We start from the raw sequence: 25,762 nt of genomic DNA, 5'->3' as shown, positions 1-25,762 counted from the left end.
GCCACTTAACCACAGACATGTCTCTAGTTGTTGTAATTTTGATAGATAAGCTATTTGGAGATCGCTAAGGGTACAAGGATTGGACAAAGCCACATCAGTCTGCCCGACCCGAGGTGCTTTGCACAGTGAAAAGCAAGTTTGCAGGCTTCTTGGTCAGGTCTCAGTTTGCACCTGCAGCTGCAAATATCAATATAAAGCAATTATTTGAGGAGTGGGATTGAGTGTCAGCCTGGTTACTAGGCATTTTCACTTCAACCCAGACATCTTTGAAAGTTCTACTTTGTAAGTGGAAGGAAATCCAGGCATAATTCCACAGATTCGGACAATTGCAACCGAGGTATTTGGCCCCGTGTGTTTACCAGTGTGACATGCACTAGGCAGTGAGCTGCTAACTGGTTTTCAGATGGTTTTAGTTACTGTCACTGGATAAATAAAGAAATTGCTGACTTTGAACAACAAGAACTAATATTGTATTTGTGCACAGTCACTGTCCAAAGAAAAGAGGATGAGAACCAGCACACATTTCCCCAGATCCTTGTCCCTGGGATACTATTGATCAGGAATTCAAGAAACTTGCATCCCCCATAAATGCCTTCCTCTCCTCTTAGAGAGAATTCTTCCAAATTCTGGAGGACTAGCCTTTTGGCAAATGTATAGTATTTCCACAGAAAATGCTGGTCTATCTTTGAAGCAATGCCTGGTTTTAATTGAGGTCACTCACTGAAGCTGAGTGTGCAGCTGAACATTCACCTTTTGTACCATAAAGGCCGTGAAGCTTTTTCCTTAATGCCATGCCATCGAAATGATACATTTTTCAATTCATTAGTACTTACCAGCTGCTTCTGCTACTTGACTAAAATAATATCTAAACACCACATTACACAATTGGGATTGTTTGTCTAGTCTTTTGTGCAACTGGGATTTGAAGGCATAAAACAATACTTGGTGTTCTGCTAACTTACAATACTATACTATCCTGTGACCTCCTTCACCTTATCTACTGAGGTCATCCACAACAACTGCACTTTCAGAACAGAAGTTATTGCCTTATAAAATGTAATCCTCCTAAGTCCTAGCACTAGTAAATTATTTACTGCAATATACTTGAGCAAAGTTATAAGGTAATAATAAGAGCCTACTCCAAAGGACCTGTGGTATGCTCCAGACACTGCTCAGGTAAAATTAGGCTCCAAGGACAAAGAAACAGAATGGAAACTGCTGTGACTGTGTTATATAAGAATATTTATGTAATGCCCCAAATAATCTATAGCTTAATTAGCCAGTTTTTAGTAATTCTACATTTTCTGTTACTCTGGCATTTTATGCATGCTCTGAACTTGTCTGTGATGACATTGCCCTTTTGTACCTCACATCCTTTTGCAAGTCTTGTTGTTGTAAGTGCAAAAAGTATAACCAATGATCTTCTCTTCCTCTGTAATTCCTTACCTTGAATTGCAACTCACTGCCATAACTCATTTATGTGCAGTGGCCATGCCTGAATATTACAAAATAAACCTTACTCCTTTCACTGAGGAGTGGCTGGTCCTACAACCCTTGTGTGGGGAATCCAGATCTGTGCAGCTCTTTTCCTGTGTGCAGCATGTGTGAGCAAAGGAAAAAGACATAGACCAAAGCCTGAGCAACCTCAAAACTGAGCAACAGCGAGAGAGTGGTGACACACACGTGAGATTCAGGGCACTCCTCACACCAGAAACTGTGCAAAGCACATCTTCCCTGTGCCCCTGTGGCTTCTTGTGTTCTAACAGAGCTCTTGGCAGGAGCACCATGAGGGATGGACTTACCACAGAAAGTTTGCCCCTGACAGATTTCAGTAGGGTATTGGGAAAGCAGAGCATGGAACCACATGTAGTGGTTCCTCCCTTCCCACTCTCATTCTCTCTCACACGGTGTCCTACTGCTGTCCCTGTCCTTTCCCTGTAATATCCCTCGACCAGTATTTCTTTTTATTAAATGAAACCATTCTCCATTTTTCTTGTTTTTTTTTTCTTTCCCCAAGCATTTGATTTTATATGCATGTCCACATATGTACACACAGATTATGCATGTATAAAGAAAACCTCAATAAAATTAAACACAAAAGCAACAAAACAAAAACATATTCTTCCATTACTGGACCAAAGAGGTTCCAGCAACAACATAACATCTGCTAAACATCAGATGGGGTGCACTCTGGTTAGTACATGTTGCTCAGTAACAATAAAAAAGTTACTTTGATAGCTACAAAATTCAGATAGTTCAGAGTATATCACTGGATTACTTCAAGAAGAATTTGATTATGGGCAGCAACTGGTTCATGTGCAGACTGACAAAGTTTGGGGCACAGCTTACAGACCTTGGCAAAGCTCGGATTGCTTGTGACAAACTCTTTCAGAGCAAGACATAATTGGAAAAAATCCCCCGCTAAGAGAAACTGGCCATGCTTTGCCATGAGGCTGGAAGCTGCCCAAGCTGAAGCCATTTTGCTTCCTTTTCTCTGTTGCCTTTCAGGACTGCTGCAAATGTTTCACACCAAAACCAGGGCTGAAGCATAATCTCATCCCAGCAAACATCACATAAAAATACAGCTCAAAGAAAAAAGCACCTGTTGCCATGCATTAATATAGTTGCATAATTAGTGTGTGGAATAGCACACAGTTTCAAGATTAGCACTGGCTTGTGCTATATTGTGTGGTAGATAGACAAACATAGAGTGGCCCTGACTCAGTGACAATGTACAGCAAGAACAGCCATCACCACTTTTAATAACAAAAATCCAAGCATCTGAAACCCAGGCTTTGCCTTCTCTACCAGGACAGAGTTACACTGTCAGGCAATATGGGTGAATTCACTTCCCCAAAAGCAGGAAGGAGTAACTGAAATGTTGAGCACTTCTGCCACTGTAAAAAATAGCTTTTTGAATAGTTGTCATATTTTTTGTTATTCAGATATGCTCAACTTCTTAAAGACAGCCATTTCAATAAAATATTTTTCACTAGGACCAGCAGTTGAAAATACAGCCAATAGTTTCAATAGTCTCTTTTACATGCTTAAAAGTTAATATTTTAAGTTTGACCCTGTCATGCAAAATGCAAAAGATAGTTCCTTGGTGGGGGAGTCAATCATCTAAATATGTTACCAACAATTTCACTGCATTTTTGCCTAAACATATAAAAGAAACACACCTATCATAAGCTGTTGCTTCTTTTCATGCACAAGTGTTACTAAAATGACCCAGAAATGTCCCCCAAATTAGAAAAGAAGACAACAGCTGGCCAAAGATAACAATCAAATCAAACAACACCCTGACAGTGCTTGAGTCATTTAAAATGAGACAGGACAAAGCACTTAAGAATGTACCACAGGGAACAACTTGCACTGAGGAGGAGACGAGAGTACATGATTTTGGCCCCGATTCAGCAAAGCTCTTAAGCACATGCTTAAGTGCTCTGCTGAATCAGGGCCACCATGAGCCAGATTTTCAGAAAAATCAGAAAGGCAACTCTACTTTCTGGGTAGATACCACAAGGTATCGGTGAACTGAGGACTCTTACATGACTTCACCTAGGCACAAAATCTACATTTGCCATTGCCTTAGCTGCCTGCATGGGTCAGATGGCTTTTACGAACATGAGAGCACTGTGACCATCGCAGAAATCTCTTTCACACTCTTCAGTTTTACAGTCAGAAAGTCATAGAAATTACAGCTTCAAACAGTCATGCTCTCTGCATGTCTGTGCTCATCAAACTTTTCATCCTTGTGAAGGAAAATAACTGCAGCTTCACTTTGTTATGTATGAATAACCTTAAATGATTTTAGAGTAAGCATGTTCATGTTTATTCTGAACGCGCTGGGGAAAAAAAGCAGCATAGTGATACCATCCCTTCAACAATTACTGTTTTTTTTTTTCTTGGGAAGTCACAATATTCTTTAAACTAAATGGTCAGGACAGCATCAGCTTTCTGACATGTTTGTAGAAATTGAAACGTAAGTATATTCATAATTTAGGTCTTGACACAATTTATATGAATGCTGCTGCCTATACAGAGGAAACATGCTTTTTAAAAATCATGCTTAATTAAACAACTTATACAAAGTAAATTGAATATTTCTGATTTCTTTCTTAGTGAGAGTTCCATACTTGTCACATCCAGCTATACAGTAACTGTAGCTATTTATCTGGGTGCTTCACTGACTCCAATGCTAAGAAAACAGGCAGTTAGCAGGGTGCAATCTCTAAACAATAACAGCGGGAATAAAAAACAAGACTCTAGCATGTGGAGGAGCACTGTTTAAGTGCTAATATGAAGCTCTAAGTTTTTAACATGAAGTCTTATTTCTTAGGAAATCAGGAACACTGGAATTCTAGCTCTATTTTATTGTTTTGCTTTTAACTCGGGTGTATATCCTTGTGCACGGGAGGTGCAGGAATGGTGTATTTGTGCATGTGTGTGAAGAGTTCCCAGCTTTCCTGAACGGCAGAAACTTTGCCTTGATACAGCCAAAGCTACGAAGTTTTGCTCTTTACTTCAGGCTGTACAGCTGATGTTTTTAGCTCTGAAGGGCTCTGATGTGTCAGTGAAGGGGATATAGACACCATGTTACCTTGATGTTTAATTAATAACTGAGCCAAGATCACCGAACCATTTCACCAGCACGCACACCAGGCTGACACAGTGCTTCTAAAAGTATAATCTTTCATCCAGCAACTCAACCTGATTGCCCTTAGCCCAATAAAACAAGAGGGAAAAATAAAACCTCCTCCAAACTGCCTTTGATTTGCAACACCAGTAACAGCTTACTATTGGGACAGTGGCTACTAATATATGAAATTTCTCCTTTATGCACATTTCTCCCAGGACACTTGCTTGCTGGTTTACAGGCATTATCAAATGACAGTGCTTCACATAATCTAATGTTATTGCTTAAAATAATTCCCAGCAACTTAACCCAAACTTGTAACATTTTTACCACTTCCCCTTTGGGGCTTTCAGGGTTGCGGTTGCAAATTTAGGAGTTGTGTACACTACTGAAGATTAGGAAACAGGACAAATCCTTTCAAGCTTCAGCTCTTCTAACCTTTTGCACTGGACTGCTTTTGGTCACTTTGATCTCTAAGAGATTCATACTGTTTAATACATACTGAGGAACTCTGCCAAACAATACAGTTCTGCATTCCTTTGCTGTGTGACAAGTCGAAGTAACCTAGAAAATCCATTCCCTTACCGCAAAACTTCTCGCAGAGAATTTTTCCACTGTGGGATAGTTTTCAAAATTTTAGGTGCTATTTTGAAATGGATAGAGTAATCTTCACTTCTAACCAAACCACTCGGCTGCTTGATGAATAAAATTACACTGAATCAGGACGATCTGGGTCTCTTTGTAAAAGCAGAATTCCTCATCAAAGCTTACTTAACATCTGCACTAAGTTGAAGTGGTTTTCAAACAAACCCAAGAATCTCTGATATCTACAGTGCTGCAAAAACAAGCAGGTTCAGAAGGCATTCCTATAGTTCATTGGAAAGTAAACATCAGCATGATGACGTCTTCGTGTTGAATTAGTTACAAGTCACGCTGCCCGATGCAGAATTATTCTTTTTTCCCCACTTAGATCTACATCATGTACGAGTGAAAATATTATTTCACAAAGAAAGTGCAAACCCATTCTATATCTGCAATTATTTTATCAGCAAAAATCATACACAAAAGTCAATAAATCTTGATAAACAGTATCTAATATACATACTGTGAGGCTTTTTCCCAAGAAGACATCGACCCCCTCCCAGAATTTGAAATTACAACTCACAGTTAGAAAAACCTAGTGAGCAGATTAGAAAACAGTATTATCACTTAACTTGATATTTAATAGTACATTACCTAGAAGGCTAATGCCTAAACGAGAGAGCCCCTGTCTCAGTCCTTCTCCCAGGCTCTCTGGAAGCTGCCTTCTCCATTCTTCTTGTCTGTTGTAATGCTCCTCATCCAGTGACAGCCTATCCATATTCCGAGCAAGACTTGTTGCCAGATTGGTAATTGACGTCAGTGTACCTAAATGCATGGAGATATACATTGGGTCTGGATCAAGATGCTTTAATTTAAAACACGGAGACGTTGTATGTCTCACTGCAATGCTGAACTTATGAGCAGAACAGCAAGTCAAGGGAACAGTCAGCCATGTGTAACATGCTTTACTATTTGTTAAGCATCACCACGCTGCTGCTATGGCCCGCGTCACGCCTTTTTACATTAGCCTGCTCCAGGTTTGCCTGGTTGGTGGGAACAGAAACTCATCTGAACATCCTTCTCCAGTTCCCTGACTTGTGTAAGGCTAATCTAAATGGAGAGGGGGCTGATGGCAACGTAAACAAATATTTACAGAAGGAGCCTTGAGGCTGCGTCCTGCGGGAGGCTGGAACCGAGGCTCGGAGCCGCAGCCAGCGCCGGGGCAGCTGCTGCGTCTGTGCGGCGGCTGGAGCCACGCGATGGCACTGTTTGTACAGGCTTTGCAAGGGAAAAGCTCCTCCTGTTCCCATGGCAGGCCAGCCCTACTGTCAAATCCCATCCATGTACTCACACAGTTATGACAACTGTATCTATTTTTTTTTTTTAAATAATAAATATGATGAGGCGACCGAGTGTAGAATTTCTGATGGCTAGCAGAAGTGCAGAACACCTTTAGCACTTCTGCAGTTATCACATGAAATACTTGCTGAGTGAATATCTATTTCCCACTGGGAGGTTTAAAATTCTGAAGTTTCTGAAACATTCTCATGCACTGCAGTAAAGTGGTGATCTGTTTAATACATGAAACATTGCATGTGAGCCTGTTACACTCTTAGCTCAGTTAAACAGGAACTGTTTGGTTTTTGAGCCCTGGTACCAGGAATTTCAACTGGCACTGTCAGAGCAGCACAAGACAAGGCAGGACCAGGAGACTGAAGATTTTATTGCTTAAAACTTTAACAATGCATGACAACAAAGCAGTAGTTGGAGTAATAAAGTGAAAGCTCTACCTTTGGAAATGTGTTTTACAAATGATGTTGTTCCTCTGGAAACTCCACTGACAAATGCTCCTGGGCCTCTGGTCAGCCCTTCATAGGGGAGCCTAAAGAAATCAGCTATGCCATTCCCTATGCTTCTCACCAGACTAGCTGGGCTTCCAAGAATTTCCAACGATCCAACAACCCAGCCTGTGTGGAGAAACAAGACACATGTTACAGCTGCAAAAACTGCAGAAGCAGCAGTTGTGAAAAGGTTATTCCTTAATTATCTTTTTCACACTAGAATTCATTGCATTATGAACTTCCTTTGAGCAAAACACAGGAAATAACTCATCCACTATGAATTCAGAAATGGCAATCTTTCATACTTCGTAAATCAAAGAAATCCTTTTGGCAAACTCACAAATAGCTTTAGAATTACTTCCTTCCAGGAGCTTCCCGTATTTCTGCTAAAAGTGTGTGAGGGAGGCGGATGCGAGAGCCTCACAGCTACAGAGGAATGGGACTGCAGGCTCAGATGGTTGGGTTGGTTTTAGACACTATAAGGCAGCGCTGTGATTTCACATCCTTATGTGATAGAATTGTGACAGGGAGTTTACACTGATACAATGTACTGCTTTACGGGAGTGTGCAGGTCAATTGCTTGATGGAGTGTTAGGAAAAGGGATGCAGATTTTTGACAAGTGCTTAAGAAGTTATTTTAAATCCACCCCAACCCTTCTAAGCTGATCATTTTCTTTCAGAGTGCAGTGAAAGCCAGACAAATGTCTTCTGCTCAGTACAGTTGTGTAAACAGCAATGACATCTACATGCTGATTAGGTTACTCATAGGGGAGTATTCCTTATGCATATCCCAGGAGAAGTATCTGCAGATCTGGTTTCCTATATAAATGCAGGGTTGCCAGCAGCTTGCTGGATGGCTGAGCACGCAGCAATCTGTTGCTGGAAAGCTATTTGCAGGTCTTGTCTTTCTCAGGCTGGTAGGCAGCAGATTTATTAGGGAAGCAGTGCTGCATAACTCTTTTTTTGGCAGCCCAGAGAGAGCAATTCAGAAATGGCAATAAATGTGAAACAGGAACTGTTTGGTCTTTGAGCCCTGGTACCACGAATTTCAGCTGGCACTGTCAGAGCACACAAGGTGTGACAGGTCCAGGAGACTGAAGGATGGACAGACTAGCCTCCAGCTCTCCCATGAGGGCCCTTGATCTGTGCTCTGCCCTCCTCATTCTCATCTCATCATTGGAAACTCCTGCTATCCAGATGCTTTGCTTGTTTTCTTTTAACCCCTCCCAGTCATTCCTGTGGAAGGCTGAATCATGAAACTGAACAGAAGAGAAAATGTTACTCATATGAAATGAGTTAATCTTATACTATCATTCTAAGCTCCCGGAAAATCCATTATCCTTGTTGAATCTGTCCCACATTTCAGTTCTGGCAGGTTAAGAACACCAGTACTTGTAATATGAAAAGTGGGAACCAGAGTGGACATAAGAGAGAGGGTGGGATGGACTACAAAAACAAAACCTAAGTGCTACGTGCAACGCAATGAACAGAGCAGCAACACACATTGTGGCCCCGCTATCCTCGAAAGGAGCGTCCCTGGCAGTCCTTTCCTGCCAGGACCAGGGGAAGCCAGAACTCTAGGTTGGGCCTGCAATTCTCTCACTGCAGGATTTTTAATAGATTTTCTTCGCCACTGTGTGAAGTGCTGAAAAGCTGGAGGGGTGGGGAAGGTGTGTACAGATGGGAGAGATGTTCTTTCTGCTTCTTCTGATCAATATTATTGCAATAATTCCTTAGAGCCTTTTTTCCCCCCTAAATATTCTTGACATTCCTTGTCCTATATGGTGGTGTGATGGCAAGTGGCTACAGGACACTGCAGCTTAGTGCCCTGGTGCCCTGCAATATCCCCAGCAGGCACCACCCCCCTGGGACATGGGGGACTCCAACTCCACTTGCCTGCTGGGCCAGCCAGCATTTCAGGAATGTAAAACAGATAAAAACCAGGAATGAAAATGGTTAAACACAAAACTGTGGGCTTGCCTGGCATGCCAGGGATGGTTTGTTGTAATCTGTCCCTGCCTGTCAGGTTTGGGAAGCTCTGGATGGACCATGCTTACCCTTGGAGAGCGTATGGGAATAATGTACAACCCGCAGCATGGGTGACCCTCTTTGGCCAATGCTCAGAGCAAACCCAATGGCTCCTCACTGCCAGCTTGGATCACCCAACTCAAGGAAGAAGGTCTGGGAGTAAGTCAGGAATAGGAGAATGAGGAACCAGGAACAACCCCTCAATTCACAAGTTCTGTGTGGCATTTTACGTTGCAGAAATACAGTGTCATATCAGGTTACCACTTCCCACTTATGCATAGTAATTATATCCACTGACATGAAATAAATATGACTGTATTAGCAGAGAGACACTGAATTTTCTTTAAAGGCAATTATAAGGTTAGATGTGGTACCAGTGATATTTTTGAATAGAATTCTATTCACTTTTATATAGGGGACAACTTAATTAGAAAAGGAGATTTCCATTGCAGGTTTGGTTGATTTGAGATAAGCAATGCTAATCAGTACATTTGAACAGAGCTCTCCAGCCCCATCCATGGCTTTAATGGATTCTGACCACTCCTTTGCAACACATAGGGCAACCTGATGCACCTCCTTCAGCAAGCTTTGTGGCAAAATAGTGTATATCCCTGAGTATAAGGTATGGGCAGGTTGTCTGTGCAGATGCTACCAATGATTTATATATGAGACAGTGGTGAGCAGAAGGGGGTCAAACAGCCCATATTCCAGATTAGAGTAGTTAAAATGCAGGAGCACAAGGTCCTCTCCCATAAGAGACCAACTGTGCTAATGGTGAGAAAAAAACCTCAGGGTTTGCAGATCACATAAAGCTTTTGCTTGATTTTTTCCCTTCCTTTTTTACTTTGTTGACACAGTCAGCTTTTTTGACAAGTGTCACAAAGTCTTCAATATAAACCATTTTCTTTGCTAAAGCAAACATTAATCAGTATACTTCACCATTTTAATCATGGTGACACCTTTCAAACAATACATTTTAGTTTTAGTACTTTTAGTGGGAGTTAAGTATATATGCATATGTATTGTCCTGAAGATAAGTTCCACCTCAGTAAATAGCAAATCTTAGTTCTTAATACTTAAATCTGATTTCAGGTACATCATTGATCCCAGAGCAAGTGATGGGGGAGAAGCATTTACACTGTGGACCATATTTGGCTACAGCTTCACTCTTAATTGCCAAGCAACTAGGTATGCCCTTCTGTACTATGAGATTCAACTACAAAACAAATCCAAACAGGTAGCAAAAAGAAAAACCTGCAAATTTTGCAAGCATAATATTGCAAGAAAATAATGAACTGGTACACTGTTCTGGTGCACAACTGTGCACACTGTTGTCACAGTCAGTAGGGCAAGTCAGGTAAGCACACAGTGAAACAGAATATCAGCATCTATAAACAGATGAAATACACATGTACAGCTTTGGGAAGTGTGCACAGAAGTCAGGTTGCAGCTATGCTTCCAGTCCAAATGGAAGCATTAGGATCTCAGAAAATCTAACTATTAGTATTGCAGGAAAATAAATCCCCTATTTCAGTGTGCACTATGTTACTTGTGTGTGCTCATGGAGGAGCTTCCTTCTGTTTCAGGCACGAATTCTGTGCTGCACCAAGACACATCAGAGATCAGATTTCATTATTTCTACATTAGTATTTATGGAAAACAAAATGTACCTGATAACTTAAAAGGACTAATTGCTTGCTATTGATCCTATATAGGAAAAAGTTACTAACAGCAAACTTCATAGTTCTTGGATCAAAGAACAACAAACATCTGTGTGCCAGTTTAGATCGAAGGCTGTATGAAGAAAGACAGATTCCTAATCATAAACTGCAGCCAAAAGGAGTTTTAACAACAAAACGGCATTCAGGCCTATAATTTACTTCTGAACGCAGAGCAACATGCTGAATAATTTGATTAAACACTGTTTTGGGGAGTTTATGTAAGGAATGTGGGTTGATTCTGACTAGTGCTATAATATAAAATGACAAAACCTAAGCCAGCTAGAACACATTTTTATGCTGTGTTCAGGGTTTCAAGTGGCTAAAGCCTTCAGGTGGCTGGCTAATGTTTAGCACAACATCGCAAATCTTCACTGGTGTCTGCTCAGCTATTTTATCTCCCTTCTGTTGTATGACAGGACCTGAAGGGTGTCCAAAAGTATCATTAGCAAACAGTGTCTAAGGAGAACAAAAATTGTACTGCTAACATCTAGGGTATTCATCTTGAGTGACAGTCACAGAATCCTGGTACCCAATGAAATTGTTGCTTGTTAAGGAAAAGTACTGACCTGCTCTGAAAAGTGCTCCAGCAGCGTAATGCATGGCCAAGGCATGGACAAGTTGCCTGGCTGTGGTGAAGATGGGTCCTCGCTCAAACACAGAGAAGGAGAGAGGGGTGTGATCTGAGGCTATATACAGTTTCAATGAAGCATGAATACTGACAAGGAGATTAACAGGTTGTATTTTTAATCTTCTTAGCTTCACTGGCTTGACTAAAGCTCTTGCATGCTCTCTCACTTGTTCAGGCACTATCAGGGTAGTATCTGAAGCATTCATGGATTTACAAGCAGTTTTGTTTTCTGGAAGATATGTATCAAACAAAGTCTTAATGTAGTAGACAAAGGTGTCTTCCACATACAGCCTAGCTGGTTTGAGCTCAAAGCTGAGGTCATTCATGTGAAACATGAAATTCTCTTCCTCGGAAAAAGCAATACAGAGTTTTATAAAGCAGTTTTCCTTATAGCTTTCCAAATCTTTGTTACAAACAATGAGATTGTTCATTCTTGACCACTGCGCGGTTTCATTTTTCTCTTCTTGGCACAGCAGGACTGCAAAATGGAAATTGGATTTGCTGTACAATTGATTGTCCAGTTGCAAGTCTTCACAATACACTTGGAGACTATGAAACTGTGGGAGGCCTTCCACAGAATCCTGCTGGAACTCCTGTGACAGGGAGCTGGTGGCTGGGGCCATGTGGAGGAAAACATTATCTGCTGTGAGACGCAGGAGTTCAGATGACACTTTGTGGTTTGTAATATCATCAAATGCAGCAAGACTCAACTGACTGACGAACATTTTCAGTGAGAGGGTCTGCTCTTGACTTCTAGACAGGAGGGAAAAAAAGTTTTATTACTTCCTGTCTTTTGAGCTCACCTGACATCTTGCTTGTTCAAAGAGCTATCAAGAGAAGCATTCTCTATAATACGTGGGAAACTCACTGTGCAAGTCCTGCTAATGTTACTGGGATTTGGCAACCTTGATCACCACAGGAGAACCACCCAGGAGGTCTTCTAAGAAATGGGACAGTACACATCTATACCAGGGTTGTGTTTTTTATCAATCAACAGGATAGTTTGGACAGGAATATCTCTATCCGCACAGTAATTCCCTATTACCTTTCACAGAAACACTTATTAAAACACACCACAGATACAATTTTCTGACGCTTCATGTGCAGCCTCAGATGTTTCACTGAAGGTTACTATTACAGATAATCATTTCACATCACATGCAGCGAGTGCCCTCCAATGAAGCCACTGCAGTATTTTTAAACTGATGGCATTGAGGACCTCCCCCCTGCAATGGAAACTGCCCATTGCCAAGTTTAACTAGCAAATGGACTTTTAGGTACTGCTGATGACCAGTTGCTTGGGGATTAATACTTAATTACAATGCAAACAAAAACAGAACAACAAATTCCACTCTAGTTGTAATAGGATTGCTGGGGGCCAAGCATTCTGCAGCTTAGAAAGAAGTAGTATTATAATTGCACTTGAATGAAGCTGAGGACCAGATTGTGGTGTATTATGGAAGTGGGGAAATCTTCTAAAGAAGGGTGTTATAATCAAGCATGGTTAATTACTAATTGTAAGGCTATTTCTACAGCTCTTGCATATTAAATCTTTGGGAGCTTGTAGGATTACAGATAGCAGGAGCTGGCTAAATACATTTTAAACTGATGAACGCACTCAAAATTAATTACTATGGAAAATGTATTTTTTAAAAAAAATTAACAACTCAGGTCCTCTTTTTGTACCAGTCATCTAATGTTTACCCTAAAGTGACATGACTTTTGATGTTAGATTGTCCTTTTTAACTGTTATATACAAAGCCATATGGTCTAAGCATATGCTACAGAGCATGCAGCAGTATTAAACAAAACAAACAGTTAAGTTAAAGTTTCTAAGTCAGTTAACACTTAGAAAGCTGACTGAGCTCCCAGCCATGCTTTTAATCATCTTTTATGTGCTTTATGTACCTGTTGAGGTTGATACCAACAGGTCCTGCTCTTCCTTCTGGGGCCAAGGTTATGACTACTGTTCCACAGTGATGGGTGATGTCCACATAAACACAGCCAAAGCCAGTTAAGAACACAATCTAAAGAAGAGGGTTAAAAACACATGGAATGTAACCAAAATCACTATTTTTAATGTCATAAATTAAATTAATGTTATTAATGACTTCTGGTTGAGATCTTTTACTCAAATCAGTATACTATTCAGGAAAAAAGTCAGATTTCAGTGAGTCAGAAAATAACTGCTCAGATACTTTAAGTATTTCAGTTATTTAGGGAGATGAAATTTGCATCTCATCATTCAACTGCATAAGTGAATACATTTTAATAATTGTATAACAATTTAATAAAACTTCTCCAGAAAAAAAGCAAGATGTGTTGGGGAGGGTGGAGTTTATAAGAGAAGAATAAAGAGGAAATTTTATTTTGTGATTTTGGATCAAGCAGAAAGGCATTTTCCTGGAGCTCTAAAAAATCCCACTTTCTTCTCTAGAAAACAAACCCTAAACTAACATTATGTTGCTATGCCCTAGGTCAGAGCTGGGTGGATGAATGGCTGATAGCATCATGAAGACTGAAAAGTAAGTAACATTTTGGATCCATGAAAACTTGCATTAACAACTTGAGACCTAACACATTATTAAGCCATTTCAACAGATTTGTGAGAACACCTTCACAGGCAAGGTGCCAGCACGAGAAAATGGCAAAAATCTATTTGAAAGCATAAAACAACTAAAAAGGCAGGAAAAATGGGAAATTGACAACAGGCTTGTGTCTTGCTTACAGGTGTACAAACTTTCATTCTGGACAAGTTGTCTTTAGGAATCTCCTACTTAGAGAAGTGATGTACTGCTTTTGGAGCTTAATTCTGCAATATTTCCATGCAAGTTTTGTGTTTCTCCAGAATATAAAAGACTAAGATCTTTTAAAGGTTTGGAAAATTCACAGCAGTCCTTGTTAGAGCAAGCTCGCTTCTCTTTTCTTGTAAGGTTACTATCGGCACAATTATTTACTAGATTGCAATGACAGAAGCTATAATATAATAGAATGCAAACTTGAGAAATAACACCAAGATACTGGGCTAGCACAGGTTAAATAAACAGCTACTTGTCTTGAAGAATCTTTACTGCTGTTAAGAAGTCACAGAAGCAAAAACAATTGGAAGTTTAGTAGGATCAGCACTTAAACTGATCAAGCTATTCATAATAACCTTGTACAGATAATTAAATTTCATTAATCAAATTTCTTATTCTTCTCACAATTACATATAGGAGAGTTTCTAATTTTGACATGTCAGTTTTAATCCTTTGCTTGTCTGGAAGAGATTCACAATCCTGCATGGAACTGGAGAAAAAAGGACATGTACAGAATTTTCAAAACTACAATTATTCTAAATAAACTTCCACTGATCTTGAAGATTCGTCATTTTAAATTCTAATTTCAGGTGATTCTGATGATAAATACTTCAATATTTATTAAGGTATTAGTTTTAAGTAATTTTAAATTTACTTTCTAATAGAAAAAGAAGTACCTATCTGTGACTACATAGAAGAAATACAAATTACCTAAGATCCTTTAAATCCCAGTTATTTCACAACCTGAACTGAATCGTATGTGACACTATTAGTATATTCCTTATTCACTTATATTCATAGTTTTCAAAGGGAAAGACAGATTTAGAAATCCTGGGAAAATTTTCAACATGTACATCCTAAAACCTCAATAACAGAAGGCTATGCTTTTTTGGAGAGCTGTTCAAGTAGACAATGATCCCCAAATGTTGTCTTAGCATCTAATTCCTTCTAGGAGCCAGATACTTATAAAGAACCCTGGTCTGGCATAACATTAATGACTGAAATTCGAAACCTTGCATTGCTTGACTGGCTTGCTGAATGGAACTGAACTACTTACTATATAACATAACACTCAATAATCAAGAGCATTTTGTGATTCGTGCCCAGGGAAAACATCTGAAACTAGTATTTCTTTCAAAGAGCCAAGCAGTTTATGTTGATTCCATGTAAACTAATGACTTCAAAGATGGAAAAAATTCCCATCAAAAAGAATTACTCCAGTCAAGGAAGCTTTCATTTACCTCAAGACCCAGAGAAAAATAACGGAAGGAAAGAAAAGGGAGGGGTTGTTTTGTTTTAGAAAGACATGAGTAGCTTCTGTAAAGACACAGAGGGAGAATCACCGTGATGATTCATACAAGATATTAAGATAATTATCCTGTGATAATTAAGTCACCAAATTTTCCTGGATCCTGTGGTATTCTTTACTTACAGAGCCCATAAATTTTCAAGACTGATTTTTCCAGGCAACACCATGTTGATTAAAAAGTGAAAAAAATCAGTGTTATAAAGCCTCTATGTTCAATCTAGCTATTTTCAAAAAGAGACAGTAAAGAAGACAGTCTGTGTTCTAAAACTTCTACAGGAAGGGGCTTAGTTAGACAGGAGTGTTCCCAGGAGTTAAATAAAACCCCTTAAACCAACAGAAAGGATACACTTATTGCAGAGGAACAATGCACTGTGCAGGTCAGAGACCATTTATGGTGTGAATTAGGAAGTAATTTTTAATGATTTACTTGTGTTCCTTGGTTGTTGATGTCCACAACATCACTCCATTCATTTACAGATGCATCAGATGACACCACTTTCAGGAGAATACTGGGCAATAAATCTCTTGTTTTGCAGTCTGGATAGCTGGAGATTTGATGGTAAAGTTCATGGTGAACCGAACATTCAGCTGGAATCTTTCTACAGTAAACTTCAAACTTGGGTGTATCTGAAATGTTATAAAATATACAAGATCAGAGCCTTCTAAAACCTGTACGAAATCAAAACTCATCTATGCTTGCACAAATGAGAAAGTTTCTGTCTGAAATATTCTGAATAAATAAAAATATTGCTTTTCTATTACTTAGAATATTATATGTTTGGGTTTTTTCCTTTTCTCTTTCTATTTCATAGTTTTACAGAAATAATATTCTGCTGATCATTACATTAACTTACTGTAACTAGATTTTTGACAATATGTTTTGTTACATTTGCAAATCTGAGAAAATAGATATGTTCCATGGGATTGAACTGATGTCAGCAAAACTCCACTGCCTTATGGATTTTCTACAGCTGGGTCACCTTGATAGCTGGAACCAGGGAGACCCAAAGGCCCAGAGACAAATATTTAAGTTCATACTCCTGACCTCACAATTAGCTCCAACAGCTTCCAGAGTCTCTCACTTTGAGACAGACCTTCATGAGGGCATGAAGTTCTTGCTATAACCAAAACACCCACTGAACTCAATTTTGGACTGGAAATACAGTAAAATAAGTTATACTACAATGGTGCACTGTTTCTAATTATTGCATAGTACCTACCTTTGAAATTCTCTTTTACAAGCAATGGAATGGAGCACCTATTGTGGATAATTATACGAGGACTAGGATCTTCTGTAAGTGTTAGGTATGTCACGCCAAGATGCTCTTGATAAGTCAGTGCTATAGCTCTAAAACAGAAGCAGATATATTGGATTATGCCTGTTTTGCATGAAATCTTTACATATTATTACCCTGACCAATTAAAAATGTGCAAAACTAACATCTGTAAGATGCTTTATTATCAAGTTCCAAGTCCATAGATATTTGTCTACATTTAGGTAAGTACACATCTCCACTTCAACAGAAGAACACGTGGAAATAGCCTAAAAAACATGAGAAAAGAAATTGCTTCATGGAGCATACTCATGAGTTAAACTGAACATGTGTGTCTACAAGATGAGAGCCCTAGCCAGCACAGATTTATATTAAATTAAAAACATGAGATTGTAGGCCCAAATTTCCAACATAAATCTTTAAAATTTTCCAGAAGAATTTTCATGGATACTTCTCTGGTACACATGAAAGGTATTTGAACAAATATGCAAATCTAACTGACTGCTCCCCTGGAATGATCCACAATGCTATTATTGCTCTTTTAAATGTTAATGTTATGGATCATCACTACATCGGTTTCCAAAATGAGATTAAATGAATTTAGTTCTACTCATTAGCGACATAAAATATCTTCATGCATAAACATACATTCTTTTCTTTTTTCTCTTGAGCAAATTTATTGGCTATTGCTAAAAACCCTTAACCTCATGGTGATTTAAAAAAAATCAAAAGTCTGAAAATCTGATTAGGAACATGGGATTCTCTATGCCTGTGGCAGAATGATAAGGAATCCTTCCCTTATTGTTTCCATTAAATTTTTTTAAAATCTGAAGTCTGTGTGAGAATCTTTAGTCTCCAAAATTACACCTCTTGGACACTGCAGAGGAACTGTGTGAGGGTTTGAATAGTATCAAGCACTTCAGGCAAGAGAAAGATCACATATATACCAATGTAGCTTCTCTAATTTCAGCAGATTGTTTCTTGTTTGTACCAGTATAAGCACAAATAGATTCAGATATCAGGTTCAAGAAATGAAGCTGCTCATCTGGCAAGTCACTGGACTGCTATTTTTAACTAGTTGGTTCCATAACTTTGTAAATAGAATGCACAACTGCACAGCTCAAGCTTTAAAACTTGAAGTTTTTCTTTGCTGTAATCTCAACGTAGTTTCATCCCTTTTGTCTTTTCTTCTTTATCCTCTTATTATGCTTACAAAAATATATGTCTACCTTCTATAAACAAAACCTGAATTTTTGTATTGTGCTATTACACACTGTCTTGAACTCTTAAATTGTTGTTCACAAATTAAAAAACACCTTAATTTCCCAATATAAGCTTTTCATGCTCTTATTTGCATTCACAGAAAAAAATAGCAGGCCATATGTTCTAAAAAGTGTACAACTTGTACATGGTCATATCACTAAACCATTCACAATAAAGGCATCAAAACCATCAGAAGATAGCAATTTTTAAATTAAAGTAAGACTTGTCTTTTCATATGGGGGGCATGCATTACTTTGACTTTTGCATTACTCTCTTATGGTTTCTGACTGGCTGAGGCTTGACAGCAACAAGCCAGGTTCGCTGTTGGTGAGCGCCCAGTGCCCAGTACCTGGTGCAGAATCCACTTTCGGCACGCGTGCCCGTGGGCACCGCCACGCTCTGCCTGGCCAGCTCCGCGCTGACGATGGCCGGGAGGCTCCACAGCTCGCGGCTCCCGGCGCTGCTGAAGCTCAGCACCAGGCGCCTGGCCCCGAGAGATGCCCCTGCCGCCGAGGCATCCGGCTCCCACTGCAGGTCCCAGCAGGGCACGGTGCTCAGCGCCCCACGGCAGCCTGCCCCGGCCGGGCCGATGCTGAACACCGCACTGTCGGGGCAGTGGAAGTCCTGGAAATGAAAAAGATGGTGGTAGCACGGCGTGCTGCCTCCTCAAAGGAGGTTTATTCATGTTGATTTTGCACAGAACGCTCTCAAGTAGCCAATGACCACAAGTAACTAAAGGTTGCACTAAGTGCATTGCATTAAAGGCTATTTGGCCAAGTTCTGCCTTCAGGTACAGGTTTGTAGCACAGCTATCTGGGGGTCCTGAGCAACCGGCTCCAGTGGAACATGTCTCTGCCCACGCTGAGGGGTTTGGAACTAGATGATCTTTAAGGTCCCTTTTAACCCAAGCCTTTCTGTGATTCTCTAATTCTGTGATCTACAGTCAGCTCTCAGTAGCACAACATAACTCAAGCAAAATCAAGTTACATTCCTGTAATACAACTGTGTGAACAAAATCCATTTAGGGTTACAAAAATAAGAATAGATTTTAGCCTCAACATTCTCCCAACTCCCTATATTTAGACTGCCACAAAATGTGTGATGCACAACTGTAGATACTGATGTGAAGAAAACTAAGGCAGAAGGAAAACAATACAGAAACAGGAACTTTAAAAATGTGTTCATCTGCCAACTCTTCTATTAAGTTGGACCCTAAGAATTCTTTCCACATATTTTACTATAAATGTAATCTTCAATACATATGTATAAATGGTTGATTAAAATGCATACATTTTGGTTCCTGCAAGCTAGTCCTTAAATATTCTGTGAGATTATTAGAAAACTGATATTCACAATTTGATGCAGTCTATGAAATACATAAACTTTGGGCACATCTCTAGTACTGCAGCTTTGCTCAGATAACTGGAATTATCCCAAAAGGATAACAAAAAGTTTTCAGTCTGCCAGGCCAATATACCTCTTTACATGCAAACTCAGTAAAAATTCTGAGAACATTTTCAACAGCTACTACGGATTATGCTGCCTATTTTACAGAAATGGCCATTAGTGCCTGAACAGATGGAGAGCAGGCAGAACTAATTCTGCAATGTGCAAGAATTTGCTGCTTGCACAGATTTCTGAACACAGTTAATTACTGGAGTTGAATTTACCCAGGATTCAGTAGTCTAAATGATATAAATTACTTTATGATTATTATGTCAAAAGATTTCTGTTCCAACCTCTGCTATATGCAGCTCATCTAAATACAGCTACAGATATAAACAACCATATCCCACAGGTGACAAACAAAACCAGTAACTACAGTGCTTTACCTCTTCTCCTGAGTGGGATTTGGAAATAAAAAGCTGCGGCCTATAATAGATTTGATATGATGTATCATTGATTATTGTTGTCTTATCTTCTATCTGTAGAATTTGTATACCTTGTCGAACCATGGAAGAAATGCAGAATTCACACAACTGTAAGATAATGAAATTGTTATGAAATTAAAATTGTGATGAAGTCACACAAAACCACAAAAGGCAGTGAAATGCAGGAATAGAAGTGCTGCTCGCTTTCTAATCAAAGAAATCCTCTCTATATTCATGCACTTTGTAACTGGAGTCACATCATGTACTTTTGAAGTTGCATCTGTCAATGTTATCCAAACAAGATTGAAAATTCATTAATTCTTTTTCCAGGAGATATTGTATTATCTTTATGGGTTGCACAGTATGTTTTTGGCAATCTAATTCTTTAAATTATATTTCATACATTGTTTATACTCTCTTTATGTTGGACATATATTAACATAATTAGGGAGAAGCTTTCACACTGCATACATTTGATTGTTTTATCTGCTATATGACTTTGTTTTTACATGATAAAGTTACAAATCATTATAATTTTCTTCTAACCTTTTGATGACCTGGAAAAGCACCAAGTTTAATTTCAGCTTCAACAAAACCTTCTTCATCCAACGTTACTACTTCCCCATTATCGGCATCCTTCCATTTTGGGGAGGTCACATTATGAACCAGTTTAATTGCCACTGATTTGTGCACAGTATTAGTATTAGCCCAGTATATTCCAACCTGAAAAGCTTCCTGCAAGTGAAAAAATGACTGATCATCAACTGTTCACAATTCGATACATTTCTACTACAGTTCAAAATGCAGTTTCCAGTAGGCAGTGAATATAATTTCCTGCCTGTCTCCCTCTGATTCTTTCTATGTGGTACAAGGATAGATGAAACCACAAGGTGGATAGGGAACTGATCCTCACAGGGGATCAAGGCCATAGTCTACACTGAGATGTGTTACTAGGCAGACCTTTTGTTTATTAACAGACATACATGGGGGGAAAAAGATGACAGAATAAACAGGAAGTATCAGATTGTTCAACTGGAATTAACGAGCTGCTGTGTCAAATCACCTTAATTATTTAGAAACTAAAGAATATCAGATTTATGATAAAAAATAATGTGCATGGCCAAGATATATGGGAAGACCTGTTACACTGAATTAAGGAAGGCAGGCATTCTAAATAAAATCTTCCTCTATTGTAATTCATTCTGTGTCATTATCAACTTTTCCTGGTAAGCTATTAAAAGCTATGAAATAATATTACATAAAGCGCTCTCAAACCAAATATTCTTTTCAGGCTGTCGATTTTGCTACTGTGGTCAACAATTTCTCAAGTGACACGTTGACACAAAGTCTTTACTTGGCCTTCATAGCAATTTTTGTGGGCTGCTACCTTACACCCATGTTGCAGATTCTTTGGTTGAACTGAGAGGAAGGTGAAAAGGCTGCTGACAGAATAAAAGCCTTCTTCCTACAGTTTTTTTGCAGACAATTTTTAACTGTGCATCTTTAGGATGTTGTTTTTCAAACATTGCTATCAAATATGCTGTGCTACCCACTTGGTGACTCAGTCAGTGTGGTGAATTCCTATTGTTATTGCTAGTCCTCATCATATGACTAACAGACAAACAGACACAGTAACTGGAAAGTGGGAATCATCTGGAGTAACAACCATTCTTCAGAATCAGTGTGTTTAGCAGAACTGTGCCTACTCATATGAATGGCAAAGTTACCTCAAAGTTGGGAGGTATAATTACTTTCCCACTAGGTACTTGAAGAAGAATCTTCTCTCCTTCAAACAGCCAGAGGTCCCACTTGGACTGATTGATAAGTAGAGCCCAGGGCAGGAGTTCAATCAGCAGAGTTCTAACACACGGTTTCCACATTGACAGCTTTACCCGCATTGGACTATCCCACTGGGAGAGCTGTTCATTGCTGTCAAAAACAAATAAGCAAAAACTTAAAGGAATAATGAATTCATGATTACAAATGCTAAGGTGTCATTTTCAGAAATTTAAAAGTCTTTTCTGTTTGTGAGATGGAAAAACTTCTCTTCTTACCTTATCATTCTGGAACACACTGAGGTGCTGTCAGGAAGATCTAGATAGATGTAGGCTATAAAGGCATATTTTTAACTCCACAAGCTCAACCTAAATTAATAAATGCCTTAACAAAGTTACCACTGTCCTTCAGAGCTAAACCTGTGACTTTTGTACTCATCAAATCACATTTCCTTTTTGTTTCCCCAGCAACTACTTCTACAGCAACTCCCTGTTTCTCTACTGAAACAAACAGCAGCTGAATAAACAACAGCCTCTAGAGCTGCAGTAAAGAAAGTGCATTCACAAAAAAATGGTTCCATTTTTAAAAAATCCATACTGATGCAATCTTCTCAGTGTAAACAAGGGCAGCCCTGAGGCTGACCTAATTTTTTTTCCCCACCTGCCACAGCTTCTGCAGTTTACATGCAGGAATTATGTAACTGCTGAAAATATATTCAATGTTCATCACATATAGTCTTCCAGAATGTGGTTTCAGTTTATTTGGAAAGGCAATGCAACAGTCATGAAGAAGGTTTAGCAAGGAATTACCTGTCTGAATCCTTCCTATTATAAGGCCATGCAGGCTGGGGAGGACTAGCAATGCCATAGAACTCGGAGAGCACTTGGCTGACGTTGCCACCTGGATGGGATTTTGTCATTATCTGTTTAATCAGAGTGGTTGAGATAGGGACTGCACACTCTGATGGATCATCTTCTTCTCTGTCATTGAAAACAGACTCAGTCACTTACACAACAAAAGCAAGCATTAGCATTAACATGTTCTCTAATGAGGCTTCCCAAGTGGACTCTGAAGCAAGAACACTCTCATGGTAATCGGGGATGAATCAATGTCCAACAAGTTCCTGAGAATTTACTGACATGCATGGATTTGTTATGACACTGTAATGACCCTAAAAACTCTTCAGTATTCTCAAAAAAACATTTCAAGATAATTCAGGAATTTATTGTTTAAAACACAAGAATATGGACTGCTTAATTAAACAAATGCCAGTGTGCTTAGGATAGTTATACCAAATTTAATATTTCCTCCAATATAATTTCAGCTACATATGCCTGTTCTTTCATATCCCCTCTGGGCATGGCATACTTTCAGAAAAAAAATGCAGAAGAAGTTGAAGTGTAAATTTTTCTTTCTTTTCCATACAAATGAACCATTTTCAAGGAAAATGAGTATTTTACCTGGCTTGAAAAGTTAGGTGGTGTGTAAGATCAGGTTCTATATTTTGCAGTGCTTTCTCTTGTCCTTTCCCTGGAATCACTTGTGTTTCATTCAGTCCCAGGCTTCTTTTCTCGACATGTAAGATAATAGGGTCTGGAAGATGGCTCCTTACAATGAAAAGAGGGCTGAAAACAATCTATAAAAAGAAAAAAAAATACACCAATTTAAAGCCAACTTTATTTCAGTATTACAACTGTTAAAACAAACTATTGATAAATCTTTACAGTGGGTCATTCTGACCTTAATTTATTATATGACATATAAGGCATGAACATTTAGATTTCAGAGACATTAAATGTACTTACTAATCGCTGTTGCACATGCGAATTGGGCTCTAAAGTCAAAACTGTGCACCACACATATGTAATTGAACTCTTTGAAGATGGTACCTGTTTGTAGAAAGATCAGCATTACACTAACATTATTCAGGATGATAACATTCAGTACTTCATTATATCAACCAGAAGTCTAAATGCAAAGTACTCAGTTCTCTCAGATATTTTTAATTCTCTATTCCATATACCCATTTCTCGTCATACCTGAATGACAGTGCTGTGTTCTGTGTGTTTAGAACTTAGACATACATCTTGGGACCAGTCTTCATCTCCTGTAGATTTCACACTCAACTCAGTGAGCTCATTGTTTTCTAGGATATATGAAGGCAATTTCTGCTTGGCTGCAAGGCAGTTGATGTGTTCTTTAACAACAGCCTGTCCATCTTGACTAATGTAATGTTGAACCACTTTCAGTTCAATACTTTCAGAAAGGTAACTACAGACTGTCTGTCTTCCACAGATTAGGATCTAAAACACACAAAAAATACAGCTCTTATGTAAACAGTTGTGAAAAAAAGTCAAAATTGAATTAGAGAGTGAAAACCTGTAGAAGAATAATCTCCCTGCTTTAGGTTTCCCCAAGCACTGCTGAGGGCAGTGACTGGTAAAACATTATTGTTATTGGCCAAATGTATGTCCAATTTCATAGAAATCTAGGCATTAAAATGCTTGAAATATTGCTAAGGCTGTATCCACGCTTGAAAGAAACATGTAACCTATCCACTTTCCTTCCCACTGAACTCAGCAGAACTACCCATGGCTGACAGATCTGGTTTGGATTTTAAGAGTTCTGTGATGATCTCTGAATGCTGAGACATTTCTGAGCAGTCACAGGGATGTACTTCAGAAAGGTTTCTGCGGATACCTCACATTCCCATCACAAGCCAATGATCCAGAGCTTTCACAGTATGTCTCCCATTTTAAAGCTTATAATTTCATTAAATGGCTGTGATGGGTTTCTGTATTTAAGTGCACACACCTAGAAAATGACCAGATTAGACTTGGCGTTGTTGCTGTCCATCATGCATGAATTGTTTACCGTAGAGATGTATCTGACTTTTTCCAAGCTGTACTAGGGAACACCACTCCACGTGTATCCCCCCTGTACAACCATCATAATTTCTTTTTTCATGAATGGGGGCACACACCACAGCTACAGCCCACCACGTGAAATCTCAGCAGGCACTGCTCCTGTCTGGTCAGCTGTACTTTTGTTGTGCAGTACAGCCCTGCCACATCCAAGAGCTGAGCATGTTCTGTCCACCACATGCTCTGGCTTCTGCCAATGCAGGCAGAACAGCTGCAGTGTTATTACACATCTCTTTACAAAGATAGTAAAGGGAAAGTTATTGCACAGCAGCTGATTTTCAAATGTTAATTTGGTAATTCTTTCACTTAAAAAAATATGTAGCCCTGAATTACTACCCAGAATATATTATGAATAGTTTCTTAAAAAAAACTTAAGAGAAAAAATTGTTTCTCAAGAGCTTAAAACATGTAAGAGATGATGTAATTTAGCACTGTCAGAACTTAAGAACCATGCAAAGGGATGTTTACAGGAGCACATAAAATACATGTTGGTAACTGAGCTTTTAAATGCTAAGATCGACACCAAGGAGAAGAAAAAGGTTGTAAAAGTTCCACAAATTAGCCCCAAAAGACTTCTATACTTGTTTTTTGCAGATCCCAGTAGGAAAGAATAAATAACAAATTCACGAATAGGCAACAGTTTAAATTACTCGTGTTATTTTTTCCTAACTGGATCAAATCCTTACTTGCTTCTGCACTCCACTGAGCTGCTGAACCTTGATAATAAGTGATGCTGTCCGCCCCTTGTACTGAATGGTGCGAATAAAGGTCCCTGTATTGTCCACACTGAATGGCTCAGACCACCGCCAGTTTCCCCAGCCTTCAATACAGATGTGTAACAGCTGGAAAGAAAGAAAGAAATTACTACTTCAACACATAACCAGGAAAAAAAAAGTGCCTTGCAGTAGGATATAAATTCCCATGACAGAGAAATATTCTTGGTTTGAAATCTCAACAATGCTAAGCACCAGTTGTCTGAATGATCCATTCAGTATGTAATTCTGTGATTTCAGACACAATCAGAAGAAGCAACATATATACCATAAAATGGCTCTGAACCAAGCATTTCTATAAATTACCTGCTTTAACAGTATGTTTAACATCCAGG

At 39.0% G+C, this 25,762-nt stretch overlaps 1 protein-coding gene across 4 annotated transcripts in view; it reads right to left on the bottom strand.

The window, feature by feature from the left end:
• Window positions 1-25,762, bottom strand: part of VPS13B (vacuolar protein sorting 13 homolog B) — a 429,427-nt gene that overhangs the window by 11,862 nt on the left and 391,803 nt on the right. For all 4 annotated transcript variants that reach the window (XM_053998051.1, XM_053998068.1, XM_053998077.1 and 1 more), the window contains 15 exons: window positions 25,341-25,496; window positions 23,770-24,033; window positions 23,536-23,619; window positions 23,191-23,366; window positions 22,540-22,710; window positions 21,682-21,883; window positions 20,501-20,689; window positions 19,916-20,062; window positions 18,433-18,707; window positions 16,767-16,894; window positions 15,974-16,173; window positions 13,348-13,466; window positions 11,378-12,192; window positions 7,012-7,188; window positions 5,876-6,046 (listed from right to left, as the gene is read on the bottom strand). In XM_053998051.1, the coding sequence (XP_053854026.1) occupies window positions 5,876-6,046; window positions 7,012-7,188; window positions 11,378-12,192; window positions 13,348-13,466; window positions 15,974-16,173; window positions 16,767-16,894; window positions 18,433-18,707; window positions 19,916-20,062; window positions 20,501-20,689; window positions 21,682-21,883; window positions 22,540-22,710; window positions 23,191-23,366; window positions 23,536-23,619; window positions 23,770-24,033; window positions 25,341-25,496 (3,274 nt within the window). The remainder of the gene's footprint in view (window positions 1-5,875; window positions 6,047-7,011; window positions 7,189-11,377; window positions 12,193-13,347; window positions 13,467-15,973; window positions 16,174-16,766; window positions 16,895-18,432; window positions 18,708-19,915; window positions 20,063-20,500; window positions 20,690-21,681; window positions 21,884-22,539; window positions 22,711-23,190; window positions 23,367-23,535; window positions 23,620-23,769; window positions 24,034-25,340; window positions 25,497-25,762) is intronic.

Source organism: Vidua macroura, chromosome 1 (assembly GCF_024509145.1).
Source record: "Vidua macroura isolate BioBank_ID:100142 chromosome 1, ASM2450914v1, whole genome shotgun sequence".
Classification (NCBI taxonomy): Eukaryota; Metazoa; Chordata; class Aves; order Passeriformes; family Viduidae; genus Vidua; species Vidua macroura.
The sequence above is the reverse complement of the archived record's forward strand: the minus strand, read 5'-3'. Positions and strand labels throughout refer to the sequence as shown.